At 51.6% G+C, this 12,360-nt stretch overlaps 1 protein-coding gene across 15 annotated transcripts in view; it reads left to right on the top strand.

The window, feature by feature from the left end:
• TBL1X (transducin beta like 1 X-linked) overlaps nucleotides 1–12,360 on the top strand; it is a 185,161-nt gene that overhangs the window by 160,296 nt on the left and 12,505 nt on the right. For all 15 annotated transcript variants that reach the window (XM_081042592.1, XM_081042591.1, XM_081042594.1 and 12 more), the window contains 6 exons: nucleotides 1,801–1,933; nucleotides 2,436–2,577; nucleotides 3,291–3,354; nucleotides 3,474–3,571; nucleotides 6,011–6,071; nucleotides 10,203–10,324. In XM_081042592.1, the coding sequence (XP_080898718.1) occupies nucleotides 1,801–1,933; nucleotides 2,436–2,577; nucleotides 3,291–3,354; nucleotides 3,474–3,571; nucleotides 6,011–6,071; nucleotides 10,203–10,324 (620 nt within the window). The remainder of the gene's footprint in view (nucleotides 1–1,800; nucleotides 1,934–2,435; nucleotides 2,578–3,290; nucleotides 3,355–3,473; nucleotides 3,572–6,010; nucleotides 6,072–10,202; nucleotides 10,325–12,360) is intronic.

Below are 12,360 nucleotides of genomic sequence, written 5' to 3'. Positions count from 1 at the left end.
CATAACAGGCACTTGTGGTTACTGAGAGGCCCCGGGAGGTTAGTTCCTGTTAGGTCACCACCCAAGAGAACGCGGGAGGTAAGTCAGAGAGCTGGACTCTTTACCCAGAGAACCCGAGTCTGCTTTCGCGCGCTGCTTATAAATTCAGAGGGACTGCTTCCAGGTCAGAGTTCAAAGCGTGCTTGTGCATGCACGCATGGGGGAGTGTTTGCGTGCGTGTGTGCACATGTGTTCTGCAGTGTGCATGGGTTTTCTTATTGGAAAATGGTTTCCCTCTGAGCAGCCATGCAGCGCCACCCGTCCTTGAGGGTTGAGTTGACCGCATTGTTTGCCACCTGACCCTATGGTGTCCTCGCATGCAGCTGGCTTGCCACCTGAGATGAGGCTGCAGCCCTGTCCTCACACACCAGGCACAGGCCAACAACTTCTTCAACTCTCTCTCCAGCGAGGGAGTCAGATCTAGGGCGGAGTGGAGAGCCTGTGTAGGCAGTAATGCAGATACATGACAGTAGGGTGACTTACAGGCCATCTGTCTAGTAAAGCAAAAACGCTTCCCACCAGCAGTTCCACAATCATATTAACAAGGTCCAACATGGTGGCTGGGGAACGGAGGAGAAGAAAATATGTGGCTTGGATCACAGGTAGTTTATTGGCTGTCCACTCATGGGGATATAACCCTTGAGTTTTCAAAATTAAGTAGGAAAACAATAATTATCATTGTTTTCCTAGTCTTCTATTACAGAAAGTACCTTGTACTTGGTGAACTTTGAGCAATGCCTGCTAGATAGATAGAAACTTTGCAAACTTTTAAATTTGCACTGGTTTCTTTTAAATTCTAAGAAACCGATGGACCGTGGCCACGTAGAGAAGCGTGCGCTGTAAAGCACACCAGCAGCCCGACATCTGTAGGCTGCCTTTCATGAGTGCCTGTGGGAGGCTCTTCAGACTCGGGAGCACCACCTCCCGCCTGGCACACCCTCCAGTGGTGTTCAGTGTCCCCTTTTTTCCTGAAGCCTGCTACTACCCACGCGTTGCCCCGTGGCTGCTGCAATGCAGGCTCAGCCGGACCATGGTATCTGAAGTTACCTTTCATTCTGACCTTCATTCTGACCTTCAAGGATCATTTTTCTTCTGCCACTTATGAGGAGAAAAATAACCATTTTCAAGATGGTCCTCTGGAGGGTGGCATTTGGGGTCACGGTCACCAAGCTTACCCGGGAACCCAGAACCCAGATCTGATGATTCATCTGGGGTTGGCTTCTCCGGTTAGAAAGCCTGGTGGTTCTGCTTGGCTTGAAAAGTTTGACACGAAGGTGGCCCTAATAAGAAACCAGAGTCTGAGTCCCAAGAAAACAAGGGTGTTTGAAGACAGACGGTGGAAGGTGGTGGGCATTGTGAAAGAATGATGGCATCTACCGGTGGGAGCTTCAGAGATAAGGAGGTGACACCTCACAGAGGAGCTCCCCGATGAAATGCCTCGTTCTGTCACCAGCACGCGAACCAGAACCACCTGGTTGTCATCGTCTCTGCCCACTCTTGTTCTCGTGGTTGTTGGACATTAGCCTGGCTCTGTTTGTAAAGAATAAATCATCACGTTTATTCCTCTGTCCGATTTGCACACTGTCGAAGTAAAGGTCATATATTTACAAAATTCCACAAAAGCCGTGATTTAGTTCTAATCATCAGAGATGAGATTACGGATCGTACATACAACGGTGTGTTTCCAAAATGGAAAATGCCCTGGCGATGAGTGTCTCTTGTGTTGGTCAGCCCTGCGTCTTTTCCTGTTTCCTACGACAGATAATCACTCGAAACCAATGGAAATAGACGGCGACGTTGAGATTCCGCCCAACAAAGCCACCGTTCTCCGGGGCCACGAGTCTGAGGTGTTCATTTGTGCCTGGAATCCTGTCAGTGATCTGCTGGCTTCTGGGTAAGCATGTCAGGCTGGGGGGCGCTCCGGGGCCTGGCCGGTCTGAGGTGTAGCTCTTCTGCCTCCTGGAACAGGCACTCACCTCTTACCTGTGTGTCATCTGCCCCCTGTGTACAGACCGAAGCCGGGGTACTGCATGCTGCTCTACTCTGGGTACCTGACTGTGGAGCAGTCTTCATTCCAAGCCATGTTCTCAGGGAGGTGGGGACCACAGCAGACCTTTAAAAATCACTCTGCACACACCTGAAACTAATACGATATTGAACGTCAACTCTAATTTAAAAATTAAAAATTTTTTTTTACAAAAAGGGATTGCACCTGGAAAAATAAAGGAACGTCCTAAAATAAAATTACTCGGGGCAACAAAGATGGTGAGGAGAAAAACACAGAGAGTGAGTGGGAGAAGGAAGAAGGAAGGCCTCGTGCCAAAGATGCCTGACCTCGCCCAGTGGGGAGTAGGGGTGCCCCAAAAGCTGAATGCGCCTCTGTTTTCCTTCTACAGATCCGGAGATTCGACTGCAAGGATATGGAACCTTAATGAAAGCAGCAACGGGGGCTCCACCCAGCTCGTGCTGAGGCACTGTATACGAGAAGGGGGGCACGACGTCCCCAGTAATAAAGATGTGACCTCGTTGGACTGGAATGTAAGCCTCTGCCACCTCCCCGATGCTTTACCCTCTGTCAGACCCGCCAGCCGCCTCGGCGAGGGCTGCCGGGATGGAGCCCGTGGGTCTTAACCTCATGGGTCGTCCGTTTCTGAGTGCTGACCAGGCTGGTCGGGCAGACAGCTAGCTGGTGTTCCGTAGCCATGGCTTTCCAGCGTTTATATACGTCTGCAAGATGCGCCTGATGGTCTTATTGGGGGACCTGTTCTGCGGGGACATGTGAGGTACAACCAAGGAATGGTGACTTTCCACCTTGATATTTCAGTGGCAGGCATTACGTGCATTTATACATGGGACACACACACACACAGAGCTCTTTATACGTTCTTCGACTTTCTCACTCATCAAACTCTGCTCTTCTCTGTATGCAAACATTTTTCAAAGCTCACCAAAGTCTCCAAACGTCTCCTCATAACTTTCCGTGTTGTATTTTTAATGATGTCATCAGGGCGCATGGTTGCAGTGTGCTTTCCTTGCTCCCTCGTCTGCTTGGTTGTGATGTCTTACGTTGTCATTTAAGATCCGCGTGAGCGAAAGTAGTCACATGGGCTTGTTGAATCTCTTAGCTGGGACCCAACTGATGGTTGGCGTGAATATTTAGCCCCCGCATAAGGTGAGAGGTTCTCTTCGCTTTGTTGCAACTGCCCCTCCTAAACTGTTTCTGTTGGTCTGTGTTTCTTTCTGGCCTGCAGAGCGATGGGACGCTGTTGGCTACAGGTTCCTACGACGGGTTTGCAAGAATATGGACGGAAGATGGTGAGTCTCGTGTTGGGGTCGGGGGAGAGACGTGTTGGTATGGAGCCATGCAGTGAACAGACGGTGACTTTGAACTCAACATGAACATGTTTGCTGTTGGTTTGTTTCTCACACAACAGGTAACCTGGCCAGCACCTTAGGCCAACATAAAGGCCCCATTTTTGCCTTGAAATGGAACAAAAAGGGGAACTACATTTTGAGTGCAGGTGTAGACAAAGTGAGTATGAACTTAAAATGCATCTTTGATCTATAGATGATTGTTTATTTTTAATCTCTGGAGCACATCATGGTTTCTTTGAACTGTAAGGCTTTCCCGTAAGAAATCAAGAAGACTTGTTCAGTTCTGGGTTTTGTGGTTTTGATCTGCCCATTCATTCATCACATATCATCTGTTGATGGGTTAGACTACTCTACAGACCTTTGTACACAGCTTCTGCCGTTTATTTGCGGTATATAGCTCAGTTAAAGCCAAAAATATTTGCTCCCTGATGCTTGGCCAAAAGCATTTGCTGACCCCCCCCCCCATGCCAGAGTATAACCCTCTAGGTCAATGAATCGTTCCTTCCCTCTCTATCTTCTAAGCCAATGAGCCCTTCATTTAGACTTGGCAGCCTCGTATCTAATATTTAAAAAGCTGGGATGTAAAGGTTCTCATGGCCCTAGCATCGAGTTTTCCGCCAGACAGCCTAAGTGAGATATTACAGCGCCTTGGCTTGGATGTGGCCGCTCGTCAGTACTGCTGGTTGGCTTATTGAAATAACTTGTGCAAATGATCATGCACCTTTAATGAGCACTCTCCTGCCTGGGTCGGCCCATCCGATGCTCCATGGTGGGAGGCGGGCCCGGGTCAGATGGTTCCCACTTCACAGAGAGCCTTACTAACTTGCCCGTGGGGACGCCCTGGTGGAGTGGAGGTGGGTGGCAAGTCAGATCTCGGATCGCCAGTTATGACTGCCCTTTCACAATTCTGGAGAGTTCTTTCCTCGCTCACCTCCTTCTTGCCCCGTGGGACGTGTGTGTGTGTGTGTGTGTGTGTGTGTGTGTGTTCATTACCTGACGATCTATTTTTACTCTACCAGCTGGTGAGCTGTGTGGTCAGTGAAAAGGCACATTTGCAATTCTGTTCATCTTTGGTTCAGGCACTGCCTGCCAGTATTAGTCAGCCATGACAGGAAGAGTAATAATGTGCTTGAAAGTAATACCCCGGGAGGCAGTTGACCTTCAGTGAATGCATAACCTCAACTGGTGAAAGTCGAGTCAGGTTCTTAAGAGCTTTTGTGAAATTAATGTTTTCTTCTGTCCAGTGTATATTTAATGTAAACGTCAGCAACGTGCTATGATTGGTAATGTGATCTATGACATTGCATTAGGATTGTGCAGGGCTTTATGTACGGGGGTGCCCAAAAAATGTACACACATTTAAGAGATGTTATCACTTTGGTCAGCGTGCCTCAAGCAGGAGTTCGCCGTCGTCAGAAGTGTCTGGACGCTGATGGGAACCCCTCTGAGCACCTCTTGTCATTGCGGAAGTCACACATGACTTGTATTCCTCTTTTGTTCTCGGTGTATATGAATACAGTTTTTTCCTTTCTGAAAGTGTGTGTACATTTTTTGGCACCCTCTATTCTCTGCAGTGCCAGATTTGTTTGTGAGCGGCTATATTAAGAAGAGTTAGACTCCTCCAAACAAACCAACAGAAGCTGTTAATTGGTCTACAGCTGACCCAAAACGTACAGAACCAAGTTTCTCAGGTGCTCCAAGCATTTCCTCTGAAAATGTCTACAGCCGACACAACTTATAACCACTTCTTCCTTAGATGGGAGCTTTATTATCATTAACGGGGGTGTACAAGTTCCGGCTCCGTTGCAAACCCCAGCTGATTAAGACCTAATTCCAGCGGTATTCACTGAGCTGCCGCCAACAACCTCTTTTAAGTGTCTTCCCAGTATCCATAGGTTCATAAGAACTCATGATTCACTTCATTTTCTGGGGCACAGATCACTTTTCTCCTTAATTCTAGCCCACTGAGCCACTGCCTCACCCGATGTGACTCGATCCCTCTGCTCTGTCTAGTATCCTGGGCTCTTGGAGTGACAGTCCAGGGCATTTTCAGCAATGCCCCTTTGTGCACCTCTTCATTGGGAAACCTGCCAGAAAGACAGTTAGATGAGCTTCGTGACAACCTGTAGCGGGTGAGGGGGAATCTCACCGATTCTGGTAGTTTTCCAAGGACCACCTTCGGCTGCTGTGTCTAGTGGAGGAGCCACCAGCATGTGTGGCTGCTGAGTTTGTGAAATGTGGCCATCCAACTGGGACGCGTAAAACATGCTGGGCTCGGAAGACCCAGACGAGAAAGAGAACGCCAAGTATCTCATTAGCAGTTATATGTTGATTCCATGGTGAAATGATCCCATCTTGGCCATCCTGGAGGGGAGTAAAATACGTCATTAGAATTAGTTTTACCTGGTTTCTTGTTTTAGCGCGCTCACTAGAAGGCTGAAAACCTCGCATGTGGGTCCCATCCTGTCTCTGTTTGACAGTGCTGGCGTACACGGGAGAGGGGCTCACTGCCTTTTCTTGTGCCACCAAGTTTCGTAGACAAGACTGGACGAGAAGAAGAGTGACTAACTTTTTCTTTTTTTTTTGCGGGCCACAGACGACAATAATTTGGGACGCCCACACAGGTGAAGCCAAGCAGCAATTTCCGTTTCATTCTGGTGAGTTTCTTTGTTCTTGTTTTGTAACTCACAAGGGCAGAGTCCTATAAAGTGTCCCGTGAAGTAGCCGTGAGTGTGGAGGAAGGCGTCCATGCCGTGTAGCTGGTGGGGATGAAACCCGTTCCGTGGTCGGCGTGGCTGTTAAGGTTTGCAAGACACAGGTGCCCCAACATCAAAAGTTTAAAAACGCAGCAGTGAACCAACCATGGAGCATGTGGTCTTCTCTCTCCACTCTCCCGAGGGTGCTGTGTTGGGGGGTGGTGGGTAGGCTCCCTGAGAGCACACTCAGAGCCAGCAGTTCGCTGGGAAAACTCCCAGGAGTCGCATGTTGTCTAATTCACAGCTAAGGTTTATTACAGCGAAAGGACGCCAAGCAAAATCAGCCAAGGAAAAAGGTGTGGGGGGCGAAATCCAGCATTTGCAAAGGTCTTCTCTCAGTGGAATCACACAGGCCAGGCTGGATTGCCCCAGAAACAAGTTGTGACAGCCCACGTGAACGGTGACAGGCCATGTGCCAGGAAAACTGATTCCACAGTCAGTGCCATGGGCTGGTCCCATAAACACCCTCTGCCTTGCTCATACCCAAATTGCAGACTTCCAGAAGGGAAGCGGGGGTTTGGTATAAACCATGTTGCGCGCACAGTTTAGGTGCAGAAGCCTTTCTTATTAACTGAGAAGGGAATGCTCAGAACCTTCTGGAAGCCCAAATCCCCAGCCTTGCCAGCAGGCCTTCCTCCAGAGAACAGGTCAGCCGTGCGGTGGGAGGTCTTTCCTGCCAGACGTGTAGCTACTGCTGTGGACCTAAGCATGCCCCTTTACGTGTTGTGGCCACACCAGGCCAGCCACGTGGGACAGCCCAGAGTCTCGCGATTACACTTTCTCAGATTGCCACCTGACACTTCATGCTATGTGGAACTCAGCCCCGTTGGTGCGTGCAGCCTTCTAACTTAAAGACGGGCGACCACCCCCAGAATTATAGGCTGTTAGAAGAAACTAGCTGCAAGTTGACACGAGGGACAACATGCCACTTCCTTTCACAGGAAACGTCTTCCATGTAAAGGGCGTCACGGAACATCTGGGGTGAACGTTTACTATTATGTCGCGTGTTCCTGAGACATTGTTGACAAGGGGATCAGAATGTTTTTCCTGACAGGTAGCCGGGGGTGCAATAGGTAGTTATCAGCAGAGTAACCTGGTGACAACTGGACGGAGGGGCTGACCCCAAGCACTGCCCGTCCTGGTGCCCAGTGAGGGCTGCAAGCAGCAGCCATGGGTCCGGAGGCAGCAGACTATGAGGAAAAGTCCGCACGAAGCCTCACCACGACTGTGTGAGGTGCAGATGCCAGCGTCTGTTTTCCCACGTGGTACGCCCGATACATCTATTAGGGCTGCTGGTGAATTGTGGTAGTGCTGCGGCCCTCATATGACAGCACTGGTGGCGTGGAAATGGCTGGACGCAGTACAGAATGCGTTTCCCCAGCAGGAAGTAGCAGGCAGCTTGGGCTCTCAGCCTACGTAACGGGTGTGTTAGAATATGTATAACATGCCGTTTGCCACTAGTAAATACTAACCACACATTCACAGTGTGTGCAGTCATCACCACTGTCTACTTGCAGAACATTCTGTCACCCATGTGCAGACCCTTACCCGTGAAGAAGTCGCTCTCCGTTGCCACGTACCCCAGTTCCTGGCAACCCAGCCTACAAGTTTTGAGAGGCTGTCCTCTCCGTGCCACACGCCTGCACTGTGGGCTGTGCACATCCAAGCCGGTAGCAAAGGAGTCTAGTGGGTTTCTGTTGCGTTTGGCATAAGTGCCAAAGCGTCCCTACTTTTGTTCTCGGGAAGGTTCCAGCACCTGATCACGCGAGGCGTGCCTACCCCTGAGGTCCCCAACGCCACGTTTCTTCTGTATGGAGAGAGCAGCTCACCTGTCGTTTTGCTGCCCAGGGGGCAGACCCAGGTACCGTTGCTAGGTCAGGAAGTTTCAGGTGTTCCTGGCTTTTTCTTTTCTTTTTTTTTTTTTAGTGTCAGGCAGTGTGCTAACACTGTTTAAGGCAGAGGAAGTGTGCTCTTTTTCAAGGTGAAACACAGGTAGGGAGAGCTGTAAGGAGCACCTTTCGGTAGCATTTTAAAAACTCCTTATTTGATGGGATGACCAATTGCCTTGCCCTGTTGGGTTCCCCCCCCCAGAGTCTTGGTGGGGGGCACCCTCGGTCTCCGTCGGCAGGAAGTGTTAGCTCAGGGCCTGGCTGTGGAATCCCACTCAGCCGTGGAAAGGAACAAGCTGCTGATAAGCTGTTGATAACACACGACAATTGGACAGGTCTCAAGGGCATCCTGCTGAGGGGTGCAGGGGGGCGCTAGTCTTTTTCAGCCAAGGTCATGTGCTGTACGGTCCCATGTCTGTAACATGCTGGAAACGGCAGAATTGCAGAGACGGAGAACAGCTGCTGGGAGCCGGAGCTGAGGGGTGGGGTGTGATAACAATGGCACGAGGGAGCTGTTTGGGGTGATGGGACAGTCTGGCTGTGGACTGCGGTGGTCGTTACACAGATGGGCCCCTGTGATCAGATGGCACAGCCCTCCACACACACAACCATTGGGGGGTCTGGACGATGGCTACACGGCAGGGACCTCTCTATAATCTTGGCACGTTCCTGTAAGCATTTCAAACTTCAAAGTTTATAAAAAAAAAAAGCAGCCTTTGTGTCCCTGGGGCAATACTATTGGCCTTCCCTGCCCGCAGACCCCCCAGAATAGCTTCGCCCTGTTACTTGTCGCTCACCCACACTGAATGGTCAAATCCTGTGGGGGGAGCTGCAAGGGTTCCGGTGTCACGGCCCAATCAGAGTGGGCCCCCGCTTTGGGTGGCAAGGGTCCGCAGACATTAGTTTTTATGGCCAGGTGCTGAACCGGCTGCCAGACTGTCACATTTCCAAGTGGAGTAGCTGCACGCCTGGAAGGCAGGGGCTGGCCCAGGAATTCGTGATTTGGCTCGTGTGGGCTCTGCCCTCTGGCTCTCGGGACCATCATCCTGACCGAGCTGAGTGGTTCCTTTCTTCCCTCCGCCGGGCGTGTGTGGGAAGGGTGCCAGGCACCGTGGGGCTCTCGTGAAACACGCTGCTAGGGCTGTGACCCAAAAGCGATGCCCTGTGATGCTGAAAAAGCCAGGGCTGTCAGCCAACCCCTTACCCACAACTCCCAGGCGGGGACGGAGCTGGACTTGGGAGCTAACGGGGTCCATCCCTGCAGTTACCACCTATGGAGGACACACACATGAGGAGGGTTGAGAAGGGGAAGGGGCAGACCGATGACTAGCATATCCTCCTTGTAAGCCGGATCCTCCTCCCGGTTCACTGCTGACTTGTCTTTAAGAAACACACACGCTTACGTATTGATTGGTTGATGAAAACATGTGACCAGAGGCTTGCAGGAACTTAACCCGCTGTTTCTTCTAGAAGCTAGGAAGTGTCGTGAGAGAATAAGGGTGCTGAGTAGTCTGATGGGGAGGGGGGCTCCAGACAAAGGGGAGAGCCCCGTGAGATTGGGGGTGCGGGGGACATCACCATCCCCAAAACTCTCGACACAGCTCTTGGAGCCACCTGGGCCTGAGGAAAGACTCAGGATGTTCATGACAAGTCGTGAGCCCTCAGCCAAATTGTGTCCTCCGAGGGGCTCTTGTCAACTCTAGTTATATCTGTGGGAGATTTCTACATGGGGACAGCTGGAATATAGGATAGGAAATCTTGTTCCTCTCCTTTCCTCTCCTCCCTGTCTAAAAGAAATCAGACCATCAGTGATACTCATAGAAGTGGGAAGGTGTAGGAGCAGGTAGCACGTCACGTGCCCGCTTCCTCCCCTTTCTCACCTGTGCCCGGGGCGGTGGGCGGGGCGGGCACACCCAGAGCACAGGAAGTGTCCCCGGCTCGCTCGCTCTGGCATCTGCTCATCCCTGCACATGTGGGAGCAGATGGCTGTCAGGTCTACGACGGAAAGAGGCTGTGTTCACACTGGGAACCTTTTATCATGTTACTACCTAAGGCCCCTGGACGGGTCCTTCAACTGTGCGGAGTCCGTCGGGCCCTGCACGCCTAGTGAATGGGGTGTCCTTTGTCTGTGCCCCGCCCGCAGCCCCTGCTCTCGATGTGGACTGGCAGAACAACACGACCTTTGCCTCTTGTAGCACAGACATGTGCATTCACGTCTGCAGACTCGGCTGCGACCGCCCAGTCAAAACTTTCCAAGGACACACGGTAAGTGCCACTTCTGACGGGGGGGACTCAAGTTCGTGAGCGTGTGCTGGGAGGCGACAGCCATCTCCTTTATGCCTCGGATTAAAAGATACTGTGACCGCAGACCAGTTCTTCCGCAGCCCTTTGCCCCTTGGGCTGCTGTAGTATCTGAGGCTGTTGAATTAACCCACCTGTGGGCACGCAGTGGCAACAAAGCTGACCCAGATGAGCCAGGCGTCAGATTCTGCTGGAAAGAATTAAAGTAGCTGTTACACAAAGGTGTGAGGGCATAAAGGAAAGGATGCTTGTAATGAGAATAGATGCGGAATGTCTGCAGAGGAAGGAAAACGTATTCTTTTAAAAAACAAAGTCAAATGGAAGTCTGAGAACTGACAGGTATTATCTCTGAAATGAAAATCTTAATGGATGGGTTTCACAGCACATTGGAGATTGCAGAAATAAGGCTAATGGACCTGAAGCGAGATCAGAGAAATTAGCCAGTTTTCCTAAGTTCGGTGGGAAACGTCAGCTTTCAGTGTAAGAAGTGCAGCTGAGCCGACCTCTCATAAATTCCTCAGCACGCGCAGGAGGCTCTTGGGCGCCTTTCCGGAGCAGATCCCTGTGTCCAAAACGCCCTATGCCCGCGCTCCTGGAAGACCTGCTGTGTTAGAGCTCCTCACCTGCCGTGCTCCCCACCTTCCACTCTCTCACAACACCCCTGTCCACTAATATAACCGACATGAGTGCCATTGTCCTCAGCGCTTGCTTGTTTCCTCGGTGCTCACCTTTCCCAGCTGCTGTCCCCGCGGGCCCTGCTTCTGCAACAAGGTGCTTTTCGATCATAGGCATTCATTGTCCGCCGACATCTCATTGTGACTATAAACTGACCCTTCTCTTCCATTTTTCTGGTCGTGATGTGTTTCTCCTCTAACCCTGGGCCATGCGACCTCCAGCTGTCTCACTTGAGACTCTCCCTCCGCACACCACGTGGCTCTTTAAATGGGTCTTATTTGCAGCTCCGCATTCTGCACAAGACACGCGCTAAATGCAGTTGTGTCTGTTTTTTCCGGGGACCTGTGAGCTGTTCCTGGATGCTTTCTGGGAACTGGGACTCGGGATGCAGAGGGCACGAGAGCGAGCCCCACTCTCAGGAAGCCGTTTCTGCCACCCTGGGCACTGAAGGTGGTTTGGCTGGGGACAGTCAGTGGGTGGAGACCATTGTCACCTTCCCGGGCCCTAAGAGTTCTGTCCCTGGGTCCTGCACTTACGGTCAGAGCCACCCAAGCTGCCCTTGTCCCTGGATCAGCACCTCTCATCCAGAACCAGGTTCTCCTGGTGTTCTGCTAGGTCCACTTTCTCATGCACATGTGTGTGTACACACACACACACACACACACACACACACACACACACACCCTCCAGTCCAAGCTTCTCTGTCCCATGACTCACCTACTGGCCTGGACGCCAAACTTCCTTCCTCCCTTTTTCCTGAGCCATCTGCCATTGGTGCTACATGAACACAGATGTGGCCTCGTCACTTCCCGGCTTCACAGCCTTCAGACTCTGTGTCCTTCGCCACTAGCATGACCATAACATTGACCATTCAAATCGGAGCACGGAGTGGGAGATCAATTGTGAATGCGAAATTCCTTCACTGTTCGGCCGGGACCGCAAGCATGCGTGGGGGCTGTCCTGGGCACATGGGACCCTACAAGAAAGCCGTGTGAGCAGCCCCCAAGGCCACCACCCTGCTCGCACCATTTCTCTCACTCACCACGCCCAGCATGCCCCTCACCTGCAGACGGGCTCCTTCATAACCTGTGGTTCCCTTCTCGCTGGCCTATGGGTGGGTTTTTCTTCAGCCTCCAGAACTGAGTGTTGGTGTCACCTGGCCCCCCAGCGCTGGAGGGCCGCCTGCAGGCAGGCTTTTCCTGCCGCCCTACAGCACTCCACGCCCACCTGCTGGAACTCTCCACTCCGCGGCGTTGCAGCATTTTGTTGACTTGGCTGTTTAGTCTGGGTTTCGAGTCCCCTGCCCTCCTGGAGGATTCTGTTTC

The sequence above is a fragment of the Rhinolophus hipposideros genome, assembly GCF_964194185.1.
Source record: "Rhinolophus hipposideros genome assembly, chromosome: X".
NCBI lineage: Eukaryota > Metazoa > Chordata > Mammalia > Chiroptera > Rhinolophidae > Rhinolophus > Rhinolophus hipposideros.
This window is presented reverse-complemented; position numbering and strand designations above follow the sequence as displayed.